This window comes from Amphibalanus amphitrite, unplaced genomic scaffold (genome assembly GCF_019059575.1).
Source record: "Amphibalanus amphitrite isolate SeventyFive unplaced genomic scaffold, NRLGWU_Aamphi_draft 000047F_arrow, whole genome shotgun sequence".
NCBI lineage: Eukaryota > Metazoa > Arthropoda > Thecostraca > Balanomorpha > Balanidae > Amphibalanus > Amphibalanus amphitrite.
The window spans coordinates 151530-165392 of NW_024881543.1; the positions used below are offsets into that span (position 1 = coordinate 151530).

Below are 13863 nucleotides of genomic sequence, written 5' to 3' on the forward strand. Positions count from 1 at the left end.
CTGCTGTTGTCGTTCGTAATTATCTGTTTGCCGCCGCCGCAGTATTGAGTCGAAAGTAATATACATATGCACATGCATGTTAAAGCTAGGTACTAATATATTAGTCTCAATCAGCATTTAGGCATCCTGAAAAAAAAAACAGATAAAGTGATCGTGAACAATGCATGGAAATCAAACGATGCATTACAAAATCAGGGGGGGGGGTAAGGAGGGGGAGGGGTGTGAGTGGGGGGGGGGGGCATGGCAAAGACTAGTTTGGTTCATCTCTTGCTTGGGCAGCAGTTGATTCGTGGCGATATTGTGCCAATGAACGCCGCTGCCAGGACAATGCAGCTAACACCGGCATTGCAGTCTCCATTATGCCCTATGTGGCAAACTTCGAGGCCTTTGAGGCAGACGCAAACGTTGAGCTAGGAAGCTGAAATTTTGCATACTTCTTATTGGGCCAACAAGCAATGGGAAAACACCAGGGGAGCTGGTCTTCCAAAAACTTTATAAAATTTGACGGGGCCTAATGTACACTTCCTTTCACTGCGGGTCGTGAAGGCAGGCGTGTTGCGTTTGTAGCTGACCCGCGGGTGATATTTTTAGAGCCAGGCGGTCAGAACCTGCGTGAATGACGGTCGTCAATTTCAGCTGTCACGCCCGTTCTGCACCGATGTGCTTTATAAGCGTTGGGTGACGAAATGGGCTGAAGGCAAATTACGTATATTCGTTCAGCGATAGTTGTCCATTTTGCCTGCCTCATTTCATTAGCGCGTACTTTGAAAGGCCTGATTGACATTTTCACAATATTCTCGATACTATTAGGTATGTTTGGTATTGTGTAGAAGTAATAATATATTTTCTCACGTGTGTCCTGACATCCCTATTGTTTGACACACGCCATATGTGTTTGTTGTCATGCTGTTTGCCATTTACCCAGTGCTTCGCTATTCTCGTGTACACAATGTTTCGTTGATACGGTATGGCCGGAGGTGTTCCGGTTATTGATCGCCGAGCTCCACCGGCCATGTTCCTCCCCTCCCCTCCTCCCTCCCCCCTCTCCTCTGGCCCGCTTGGCTCGCGCCAAATTCCGCCTCTGCAGACCACCCGGGAGAGACCTTGCCAATACTACTGAAAGGCTTCAGCGCTACTCCGCAACATCCGGAACCAGAGGATCTGGGTCGTGAAGTCAGGATAGGTGGTTGATTTGGGGGAGTTCTTTAGTTGTTTTGCTGTTGCGGACCAGTGCGCATGGTCATTGGCCTTGTAGCGCACGTGGATCAACAATCGTCAATCGGCAACGGTCATGTTCGATTGTGGCTACAACTTCGCACTTGTCTTTGATAAAAAATCTCATATCAACCACTCGGAGGTTACGGACAGCCCTGACCGTCGTCTCAGCACAGCGGGGTATTCTCTCTGGTATCTCGTCCACCCGTGCTCGGCAGATTCTGACCACGATGTCCAGATACTGCCACAGACTGGTTTCTGAGCGGCTGGACAGGTGGGTATGTCCCGTCTGCTGCACCGACTGAAGGACGACAAGGGTTGTCCGAAAACCCGCTGATCCTTACCACAGTCGCTAAAGTGTTCGCGGCATTTGCAAGGGCGCTGCGACCATGATGGTATATTCCGTCATTGTTGTCATCCGAAATCCGCATCTCCATGATTTCCATAGAGACCCTGATTGGATTATACGTTTCCGCTGTTTTTTTTAATCTATATCCGCCTGGGACGTGCCTTTTTTCGGCCTATTCAGTGAGTGGGAGCGGGAAGCGATATTGGCATTGCCAGTGGCAATCCAGCGGCTCTGTGCCGGGATATTGGCTGGCCCGAGGGCTGCCTGCACGGCATAGCAACCGAGATCTGCTGTCGAACGGCGAGCGCCGCGCCATAGACGGATGGAGAGAGAGGGGGGAGTGTTAGAGAGAGAGAGAGAGAGAGAGAGAGAGAGAGAGAGAGAGAGAGAGAGAGAGAGAGAGAGAGAGAGAGAGAGAGAGAGAGAGGAGGGAGGGAGTGTGTTAGAGAGAGATGAGTTGTTGGCAAAAGGTCAGGGAAGGAAAACCAGGAAGGCGAATGCCAGTCTCGAGCAGCTCACACCGAAGCTCAGTGCTCCTACGTGATCAGAAGTGGAATGTTATTGAGGAAGGAAGACCAGGCGGTCCAGCGATGCTACCCAGAGTAGCCATAACACGGTTGATTCAATGATTAGTCAGGCATGGAAAGTAGCCATGGGAAGAATTAAGATGATATTCTGATCTCTGAATGGAATGTCCGCTGCAGACTGTCCTCGCCAGCGATGCCGTACGGGTAATTACATTGATCACTGAACGAACAGTGAGCACAGTGCTCAATTAGCTGTTAGCTTAACAGTTAACAGCTAACTACCGCGTCGGCTGAGTCGAAAGTGTGCTAACTGGTGACGATTGCACTAATCCCTGGGACGACTTATTCCGGTCCAAGGCTTACTGACGGTAATTCCGGCACTCGGGTCCGGGGTCCCGCCCTGGGCTTTTCCGCGGCGGGCGTTCTCTGCCTCATTCCAGTGGCGGAGCCCTTTCTTGGACCAGCTGATGGACTATTGTCTTCCCGAGTCAGAGAACGCTGCTCGGTCATTGGGTGGTTCGTTTTGCTGCTGCTCCATCGATGTTCTCGTGTTTTGTCACCTATAGGTGAGGTAGCCCCGGGGTCGGGGGCGACGGTTAAAAACTGACCGGCGAGTAGTTACCAGGCGTTTATCGGCTAAGCATCGATCACATGCTGGTTTTTGTGATCGCCTCTGGCCTTGCTTTTCGTCTCCGTCACACCCATTTGTCCGCGCCCTGCTGGCTTCTGAGGAGCGTGCGATCTCTTCTCTGCTGAGGTGCACAGCTCGTCGCTCTGTCCAGCATACCCACCACTCTGTCCAGCTGCAGACCCGAGGACGGAGGAGGCAGGGTGCGGTCGGCTGATGTAGACGCTACCTTCCCCCGGAGGTCAGCCCAAGGTTGTGGCGGGACGAGACGAACTGCACGTGAACAAATCAGCCGACAGTGACCGACCGCAGATTATCGGGATGCGGAGAAATCGGCAGGAGGTTCATGACGGGGCTTTGGGAGGAGATCTGCAAAAAGACCGGTTGAGTGCTCGGATGAGAAGCATTTGGTGTCGAGAACCTTCTGAGGTCTCAGAATTACCCGGAAGAGGTGCAGTTCAATATGTTGCAAATTTTGTTTTTGACCAGCGATGTATTTTCCAGGCGAAGTAGACGGTTTGTCACGTATCTGAACAATACCTACTGCGTGGGTAATTTATTTTCTGACACGCACATTGAGCTGTGCTTTAAAACCTAGCAGTGTTCGCAGGCCTGAGGCGAATTTTAATCGCTGTCTATCTGCTATGCAGTGTCTCATCCTCTGCAGCAGTTTGTCGTGCGTTTGTTCGAGCCTCAGACGCAAGCGCTGTGAATCACCTTAGGGTGCCCGGTGCACTCTCCAGAAGCAGCACGTGCTGACGCTTCAACAAGTCAAAACGATATGGTAAGAACCGGTGAAGTCCGCCTTCATTCGGTTAAAGGAATGCGCTTTTCCGCAGTGCTTCAGTCCACGGTTCCAGTTTATAGTTCCAGGGAGTATTACACCATAATTGCCGAAAGTTTGCCCTTCGGGTGCATTGTTACAGAGCTGTAAAGTAGCTGGTGAATGAAACCTGGCTCAGTGAGACGTGATCGGCGGGCACAACGCTCGAGCGAAAACCACCCCCGCCATATGTAACCACACATACTCCCTGGCCCCTGCACCTCCTGGGTACAAAGGGCGTCCTCCCTCCTGCACTGCCTGGATCGCCGTCCACGCTAGGACTGAGACCCCTCAAATGCAAGAGGGCTACATGTAGCTAATGGACATTAGACAGTGGACACTGGACACAGTAGACAGTGGACACTGGACGGTGCGGGAGCGGAGGACGGCGAGACGTCCCGCCAACTCTCTGCGCCCGTTCACATGCATTTTGCATGGAGTTGCGTCAGCTGGATGGGCACGTGTATAGCTCTGCAGCACCCCCGCTTTGGAGGGATGATTTCACACGCAGAAAGAGAGAGAGAGGGAGATAGTTTCGCAAGGATGGTCGGGCGCACTGTGAGCAGAATTCGTCCCGTTGTCGGATGGTCCGAGGTGTGTTGAGATTCCTACGAGCCAGCGATGTGATGTTGGGCGTAGAGGCCAACGCAACGTGGGACTGGGTCACTCGTTGCTTAATGCATTGCGGTGCTATTACTTTGTTCACTTGTCCAGCGGTCGCTAATCGGCTTCTCTTGCACATTATCTCACTTTGATGGCTTGCCTGTGACACATAACCTCTGAGCTTAAATACATGACCTTAGGCGCTGCGCCATTCGCGCTGAGTATTGTCACAGCCCTCGTAACTGAGAGGCCATTTGGGCCTTACCTCTCCGTTCTTACAGTTTATCCTCGCTATGTGAGTAATGGGGGAGACATGTCGCGTTTCCAATTGTCGGAACCATTCTTAACTGTTCTGCTAGTGATGTATGTATGGAAATTATTCTGAAACGCAGTTCTTTCACGCTCGCTGTGGCATGTGTTTGTGACTTCTGAGATATTACGCGACTCAGAGCCAGCTAAGGATGATGTCTGCCAGTGCTAAGAATAGGACGAGAGCTAATCGTACCTCATGATAAGGATAAGCTGTAAACTATGCCAAGTAGTTGGGGATGATATGAAAATATTCATCTAAGTATCTTAGTTGAACTCAACTTTTAACAGTGACGTCTATTTATTTTTGTTGTATGAATATGTCAGTACTGCCTGTGTGGCTTTGGAACATAAAACATTCTGGTAACAAGACATGTGTGCTTACACGTGGGTATGTCCACCACTCGGTGGCTAAGTCGCCCACCCGGTGGCAGACCCAGGATCCTACCATGCCTCGTATGACGGACTTAGCCTGCACTGCGGCGCTTACTGCTGACGACCCGTGATTTGTCATGCTATCTGAGCTTCGCGTGGCATCCGCCCTCCCCAGTGGCAGAGACCATGAATTGCTCTCTCGTGGCTGGACGGCGTACCATAATGCACCTATGTGTCAGGGCAAGTACCTCGGGCGATTAAGCCATCACCGTTGTGACGTCACTGGCGTCCTGGTGACGTCACGGGAGGGCTCGCGTGCTGACGTCAGAGGCGGCAGCTACTTTGTCCGGTAGTGGAGACCGCTCCACGCGACTGGCGACGATCGATTTGAGTACCTACGAGTTGAGGTGTGCGTTTCGCCTGCTAGTGCTTGCTTACTGTTGCTGAGGGACGTAACCTTGTGGTAATTATTGAAATTTTCCCGCATCATCAGTTAGGAATAATGACGACAGCTTTACAAACTGCTGGCTATTAATTATTTCTTATGACCACTATGTAAATAGGTACATGACGCTGTATAAGACGTTGGCGCGATCTTGGGTTCAAGCATCTATCCTCCCAGCTCCATGAGTGCGCGTTTTCAGTGCGGCATGCGACGGATCAGTGTATCCAGTCTGTGGCTCAGTCTTCGAACTGGTTTCCGTAATCCCGTGTGCGGCTTACGTGGGCGGAGGGCGGAGGTGCGGGTGGGGTGAACCGGGTCCACTTCGAGGTACTCGGTCTCTGTCTCATCGCTGGTTTTTACAGAGGCTTCTTGGCGCTAAGACAACGGGATTGGGTGCTCTGAAGGCTACTTTTCTTCTTTTAATGGCTTATCCAGTTCATGGGGTAGCTATCTTATTTTGGAAACCAGCCTGTGCCTACAATTTTATCGGATCATGAAATTCAACTTGGGTAGTTCCCTAAGTGAGATCTTAATATTATTTTTATGTAGAAAGAACGTTTGTGAGGGACGTATATGAACATAACCGATGTAACGTTTATTCAGTAGTACCCAGACGTGTCTTCAATATTCATGCCGCAGTTTCCCGTCAAATCTCCGGCCTATTCCAATAGCTCCTCTCCCCTCTGATGACTGTCCAGGGCTCCAGGAATACACCGACGAGCCACTTCAGTCGTTTACGACCCAATTTCTCCTCGTACGCCGCTGAGATTCCTGTCGGTCGGCCTAGGCTCTTCATCACCGCCCCTCCCCTGGGAGCCCTCCCCGCTCGGGTCCTCCCCCTCAGTGGTGACCTTGGGAATGGTGTAGCCGGCCGCAGACGTCAACACTAGCGTGGCCTTGCGCGGCCGTGGGCCCCTCCTCCGCTGCTGCCGCCTCGGGTCTCACGCCCAGCGACGTACCCACACCTGACGCCCCAGTGCTGTGGAAGCGCGGAACGCCTTGGCGTCGCGCTAATGAACTGCGAAATGTAAACACAAGTAACATTTTAAGGCCAAGAGACAATGCAACTTTATTAAGTCATAGTTACAAAAAGTTATGTTCCGTTAGTGAGGAAAATGTGACACCTGTTGTGCCCCCCTCCCCCCCCCCCCCCAACTAAACAAACCTCCCGAGCTGAAGCTAAAGGGAGGAAAGGAGAGTTGAATGCTCATGTTTTTAAGGTGATGTGCACTCTGAGCCATTCTCCGTTACTTTATATTATTATTGCGGTGCTGCTTTGACACCTGATTAATTGCAAACCCAAAGTAAAATAATGATGAGTCTGTTCCTTGACTATTCAGATGTGAACAATGTTATGTTTTTTGAGTTATCGATGAATACGTATTCACTACAAGAGCGATCGACCCGTGCACGTGTTTCATGTGTTGGCGGTGATTCAAAAGCGCTACAATGTGAGCATCGTGTTCGTCTGGCTGTAGCGTTCCTCGTTCGCTTCTGAATACGTTTGAGACTGCAATGCTGGTCTCTGGGTCTGTCTGGCGTAATAGATTTCCTTCCGCAGTCGCCCCAACAGATTACTTGGAGACTGTTTCAATATTGACTACTCATCTGAGCGGGAAAGCCGGTAAGAGCTTTGCAAACTTCCCTCAGAACTTCTTCAGCGGGTGTGATGTTTCTGGCAACCCAGATTGTTGGTGCGAAGTTTCGTCGCTTGGCCTGGCGCAGGACTTTCAAATTTATAGCTTTGAGGTGGCTGACAAGTGACAGGTATTGATTTTACAGAATACAAAGCTGTTTTATTAAACCATGCAATCGGTATTCCAGCTCTAGTTAGTAGCTACTCGAGCACGCCGCTCAAAGGCTGCTGGTAAACTCGCCCATGTTGGTGGTCTCTTTGTTTGTAACAAGTTTGGAAACTTTCCGCGGCAGTGCACCAACTTTCCACCCGCTTTCTGTCAGCGCTTTTCAGTCGCTCGTTTGTCCAGCTTTGCTATACCGGGCAGCCCTCCAGTCTGAAAGGAGACGTCGTTCGCCGTCTGGCGGTGTTACGACAGCCATGCAGACTTCCCGGCCGAACTTGGCAGTCTGGTCTGCAGGGGCGCCAGCGTCCGCGCTGACCTCTGAGCGCCGACCACACTTCCGTCAGCACGTGCCCCGGGGCGCGGCTGAATGCCCCGGGGGCGTCTGACAGTCAGCATCTCCGGCGTAACCTTTGACCTTGCTGCACAGCTCAGTGACCTGAGGGGCGCAGCGGGCACGCAGCCAGCCGGCGGCGACCCTTTTCGCTGCGGTCAGCATAGTTATCACATCAACGAACGCCCTGTTGTCCTTAGCCATCACGATGAGCGTTGGCCCTGATTTGCCACGGGATGAAAGGAAGCTGCTGCCGAGTTTTGGGGATAACTAATGCATCGTGGGCGGTGCTGCGCATTTCTCAGAAATAATCGGGCTGCGATGCGGTGGATTGGTGCCAAGAATAGCATGTCTTCATGCCATTCTGATGAAGAATGGCGCACATCGCGGCGCCGTCCATCCGTGCCAGCTCATTCTCGGGTCATTCGTCGGCCGACTTCAATGGACGGTAGCTGCTTCCGTACTGTAAATACTGCCCTTTTGAAAGCCGTACCAACTGTCAGGGTGGTTCAGAGAGACCGGGCAGGGCTAGGAGGCTGTCCTGGCTCGTGGCACCCACAGTGACGGTCTCAGATGCGGCGGCCGGTCGCGGTCAGGGCGACCCCGAGCTGAGATCCAGAGCCAAACACAACAGAGCTGCGGGCGGCTGCTCGGAGCTCGGACGGACGAAACACGCGTCCGACGGTCGGCCAAGGGTCATGGGGCTGAAATGGAGTGGTTTGAATCTAGCTGATTTGCTAATGGCTGGAATCGATAAACTGACGCAAAACTTGTCTGGGGAGTACATATGGATGAAATGTCGGTCCACATTGGGATTCCCGGGTGCTTCCTCTGCGCTCCTGGGAAGTTTCGGAGTTTATTGATTCCCTCTGATTGTCGAACATTTTTGGTGAAATAACATTTGCTAAGTGTTATGAAGATGTACCGGTGAAATTGCTCTTCGTCTGGCCAACGTGATGCTTGCGGACCGGAAATGTGAATTTGTGCTATGACACATTGCCAGAGTGTATTCATCGTCAATCATAGCCGAGCTTGAATTTCCTGTCAAGGGCATTGATAAATTACGAACAGCAGTCCACATTATTCATGAGGGATGCTCGGCATGACGTCGGAACACACCATTTCATCTATTTCTGATCCTGTAGACATGTGGCTGGGACTTTGGCGGCCACGGCTGTCTCCCTCGTCCCCGCCGCCGCCGTCGCCGCCCCCGCCCGCGGTCCTGTTCGAGCCCCGGTCAGGGCCACCTCGGCCGCCCTGGCACCGATCGCTGTCCCCTCGAGCTGCGACTTCCTCGACTGTCCTTCCTGGCAGCTGTAGGGGGCAGAGGCTGCCTCGGGGACACAACAGAGACCTGTCCGGGGGCCCCGTTTGGCAGCCCCGTTTGGCAGCCCGCAGACATTGCGACCCGGTGGGCCGTGATGTGTTTATTGCAGGACGAGATATGGGGAGAAGGAATCTGACTGCCAAATATGTGGTCCAAGTGGCACATTTTCTTTTTAATCACTGTGTAAGGGACGAAATGATAGGGTGCTTAGGAGAGAAATGTGTCAGCACACTCATCATAATTCTGAAGAATCTTCGATAATATTATGTCAATAAATTCATAATGATGAGTATTTTGGACCTTTTGCTAAACAAAGGAACGATTTAGTGCCCATATCATTTGTCTTCAAAGTGGCAAAATAGATCGCGAATACTTACGAGCTTGAATCTTTTTACGAAAACAAGACGTAATTAATTCATGGCATCAGCTGTTCCGCCATCCCTGGCAGTTTCGCAGGACCCACAACACAGCCGTTCCCGAATGTTGTCCATTTGTTCCGCTGGCTGCCAATACACTCTCAGGCTCTGTAAATCACTCAGTCACGATTCATGGTCGCCATTGTCGTGCCTGTCGGCCTGGTATGTGTTGTTTCTGGTCGGCTGCCACCCTGCAGGTGCTGAATTTATCGAAAGATCGAAGCACGACTCTCAACTCCCTTGCACTGGAAATGAGCTTCGACCACTGATTGCTTGACCAGGTGCACTTGCACTGACCACTGTATGCTGATTTTTTATCGACTGCTAGCGGGATAGTTACTTATTCAAATGAACCGTACTTGTGATTCGTTACTATGCGACTCGTCTATTAGGGCCAGCTGGGTTTTATGTATGCGCGGTTACATATGCGACGACAACGTTTCCCCTACATTTTATGAAAAGCATAATCTATGTCACAAGTTTGCGTCAATTTTCCCTTCATTACTGGGCACGCACTCACGCAAGCATTATTTCATACCAGCATTATTGGCTCTCTACCTTTCAAGCACTCCAAACTACTCTTCTTACCTTCCTGAGTCCCGGCGACCTCTGATCCCCGACAGCAGTGGGTTTGTGTAGTGTGTACTGTGTAGTGTGTATCCCACCCCGCCGGGCAGTCTCCTGCGCCGACACGCAGGTGAACTGCGGCCGACGCACTCTCAAGGATGATGCTATCGCGCCTCGTCCGGTGGCGATACACGGACGATGACCGGGCGGATATCTCCCCCGGGTATCTTCCCTCTCAGATATTTACATCACGCACATGCGTGTTGAGACGGTCCGGGGTGCGGGTGCGTGCGCGAACCCACCGAGCAGTGCGTGTGAGGAAGTGCGTACTGCGTCCTGCGTGCTCACAATCATAGAGAGGGCAGGCAGGGAGAGAGTGCAAGCGTATAGGGGGGGGGGGATGTTTGTGTATGATAAGTGACCTGGGACTGATCTGATAAGATGAACCGTTCCCTGATCTATGCTGGAGTTTGTAATGTTGACTGGGAGAGCTGAATTGACGTGCGTTTTCCTTCTGTTTCAGAAAAGTCACAGTACCATCAGCTCAGCCTCTTTCAATGGTGAGTCCAGCGAATACACATTTTATGTATGCCGTTTCACGAACTAAATAGTCGTCGACTGTGTCTACTTAAGTACTCATTAGTTCGCTGATCATTTGCAAAGAGCTTACTTTTCTCCATTGATCAATTTCCTCTCTAGCCGTCGAGTGTATGCACACATTCCGTGCTCAGCTATAGAGCTTGTTTCCTCCATGCAAACTGAAGTCACAGGTGACGTCTGAAGGCCGTACGTAGTCCGGCACTGGCAGCCCCGAACGGCTCTGTCATTCCTTGCTGAGGCGCTGCGCAGTTGGTGCAGAACAAAGTAGCGTCGCCAGCCACTGAAGGTCGTGCTCGCGATCGAATTACTGTGAGCGGTCAGCAGTATTGTGGTCCTGTTATACGAGGGGCGTTCAAAAAGTTCTCGGCCCGACCATGAAGGAGCAGAGATACGACGTCGACTTATTAGACCAAAAATGTTCATTTATTCAAATAACCAGCGTTAAGACAAAAACATTTCGCGCAGCGCTTCGCGACAGGCCCCTGGGTCTCCATAGCTAAGTGGGTTTCGGACGCATCTGGCACGTCCAAGACGGCTGCTTTTGTCTCCTTGCTGTCAGCGAAGTTGCCACTGCTAAGCAATTTCCTTATGTTGGAGAAGAGGTGGCAACCTGATGGTGCAAGGCACGGAGAAAAAAGTGGCTGTGACAACAACTCGAAGCCACAGCTCACTGCTTCGCTGATCGTCACCCTGCTCATGTGTGCTGGTGCGTCGTCCTGGATCAGAAGCACACTTTTAGACAGCTTCCCTAGTCTCTCCTTGATATCTGCTGCTCGCTACTGTTATCGAAAGGAGGTGTAGTATTCATCATTAATTGTGCGCCCCTGTTTTAGAAAGTTGACGAGCAGAGCCCCGCCAGCATCCCAAAATGTAACCACTGTCACCTTGCCGTCTGACTAAAACACGTCGCACACATTTGGTGGCCTTTACTTAGTGTGCTTCCACTTGTGCAACTCGGTCACGCCCTTAGGATCAACGTGTGACACCCACAATCCCTCCACGGTAACAAGTAGTTCAATGAACTCTTTTGGATCTTCGATATAGGGGCCAAAATTTTCGCGTTACGCCTCCTTTCGAGTTTGCCTTTCCTCTGGAGTCAGCAAACGGGGGATGCATCTTGCAGAGATCTTAAACATATTAATACGCTGTCGAAGAATGGCTTTGAGGAACCTGATAGACACCTCCGCTTCTGCTGCGTTGTTCCAGACCAGAACATTTGTCATTTTCACAAAGAAGTGCTTATTTTTCATATTTTCTTGAGTCAATGCTGTTGATGGCTGGCCACTGTGGGGGTGACCTTTAATGATCTGTTGACCAAAATTGAACAGAGATGTCCGCTTTTTGATGCTACTGTAAGAAAGACAAACCTCAACATGTGTTGGCACTAGCTTTTCGTGAATAACGTTTGGTGCATTTTTCTGCAATACATGAACCAAATCACTGCTCCCTTCTGGGCGTCGCCCATTCTGACCGGGAATGGCAAACTATGTTACGATTAATTAGCAGCCTGAACCAGTCACAGGGCAGATTGGTTAATGGCTACGTAAGTGGACATCCCAATAACACATCATTGAACACATCGCGTTGCAGGCCGAAATTTCAACTCCTTCATGGTTGGGCCGAGAACTTTTTGAACGCCCCTCGTACGGGAAGGGGTAAACATTCATTAGAGGTTCGTTACTTGAGTTTCATCACACTATGAAACGTTAATGAGGCGGCTGACACTAAATTGCCGTAATATCAACTGTTGTAGCTTGAAGCGCACACGTATTTGAATTCTACATTCGGAATGATTTCAGCGCCATTTCCGATAGACTTGAATTATAGTTTCGCGTTTGCTCTTTATCATAATTCTGCAAATTTATGATGCAGCGATGTTAATGGGATGGGAGTTTCTCACGTTTGTTTTGTACGGTTGTGGGGTCTGTCAGCTGGGGTTTGACCTTGCCACTTGTGCGCTGCCCGGTCAGCTGTTTCCGATCGGCTGTGGTCGTTCGATAACACGCTGTGTGACTCACTGTCACACATGTGTTACGTCACAGGGGTGACACACTTTGGTGACACACCGTTGACACTCGATACTCGGCGGTCAGTGATCGAGGGGTGTATGAAGGAAGCGGTGAATGACGACCGTCACGAACCGACTGTGATCAGTCAGCTGACTGCCGCTGGACGGACTGTCACGTGACAGCTGGCCGCCACTCGTGACTGTCATGTGATAGTCTGGAAACTACGCAGCAAACAACACATGGCAGCCGGTGGGGGACTGGGCCAGAGAGTTGTTTGGTGGTCACGTTGTTCGGCTTGGTGGGTCGAGCTCGCAGCATTGTCACGAAAGCTGAGGACAAATTAATCCGCTATTTTTGACGGTTTCGGGGAAAAGCGACCAGAAAAAATATGGAAACTTGTAAAAGTTCGTTAATGATAGTGGAAGGATAAGGGATTTTTCTTGCATCTTTGACAGTTTTGGCAAACGGTTAACTCGATGATACCTTTGTTTCTATTATTCATTTTAACCCGCGCACCGACGGGGGGGGCGGATATCCGCCCCCCCCTGAGGTTTTTCGCGGATAGCGGGAAGCGCCGCGAAATTTGGAATGACTATTCTCTCATCAATTTTACATATGGTGTGCAAGTTTGAACCTCCTAACTTTTAAGGTCAGGTCACCAGGTCACTTTGAATGACCCAACCTCAAGTCACTTTTTTGCAACTTTGTCACCGTGCCAGAGCTACAGTAGATGTCGGAGGCCTTTGAAAGTCGCAGGATCTTATTAGGTCATTAGTAGCTACAATTTGTATATCTCGGAATTTTGATGTCGGTGACCTAAGGTCAGGTCAATTTCGCGACCTCCCCATTATAAGTCAATGGGGAAAAATCAACTCCCTGTTTTTACCACTAAAACGGGTCGGAATGGCCCCATATACCATACATGACTTCACATACGATCAACCTTCACTACCTTGAGGTCTGTTTTGCTGTTGGGCAGCTGTAAGGTCATGTGACGTCATCAAAGGTCACCAAAGGTTTTTTGCCAATAACTCCTTACAGGAACAAGATACAGCCGCGCGGATGGTCTCATTGTGTTCAGCTCGTCAAGACGCATCGAATGATATACATGATGACCTCGAGGTCACGTGACCTGAGATCAACCTTTGACCTTGACCTTTCGAGGTCAACATATATATCAGTCGATGCGAATTGACGAGAGGATCACGATGATGCCCTTAGTTTGTTCCTATCTTGACTACTTCGAAAGTTATTCGAGAAAAACCCTCTCCATATCTAGCGCCGCCATTTTGACTTTTTCGACCCCTGTGACGTCATCTTTGACCTGACCTGAAAATGACCTGAGTAAAAATTGTAGGCCTTGTCCGTGCGTATCCGATGCCGTTTACCGCTTGTTGCTATCTTGCTTCGTTCTCGAGATCTCAGGGGGGGGGGGCGGTCATCCGCCCCCCCCCCCCCGTCGGTACTAAGTTGGCGCAGACCCCCGTCGGTGCGCGGGTTAAAGGGACCCTCCCACCTTCAAAAAAGTTAATGAATT

The 13863-nt window shown here is 50.7% G+C and overlaps 1 protein-coding gene across 8 annotated transcripts in view; it reads left to right on the forward strand.

Moving 5' to 3' along the window:
• The window catches only part of LOC122377557 (5'-AMP-activated protein kinase subunit gamma-2-like), a 216091-nt gene that overhangs the window by 150537 nt on the left and 51691 nt on the right, over positions 1–13863 (forward strand). For all 8 annotated transcript variants that reach the window (XM_043357680.1, XM_043357678.1, XM_043357676.1 and 5 more), the window contains one exon: positions 10241–10277. In XM_043357680.1, the coding sequence (XP_043213615.1) occupies positions 10241–10277 (37 nt within the window). The remainder of the gene's footprint in view (positions 1–10240; positions 10278–13863) is intronic.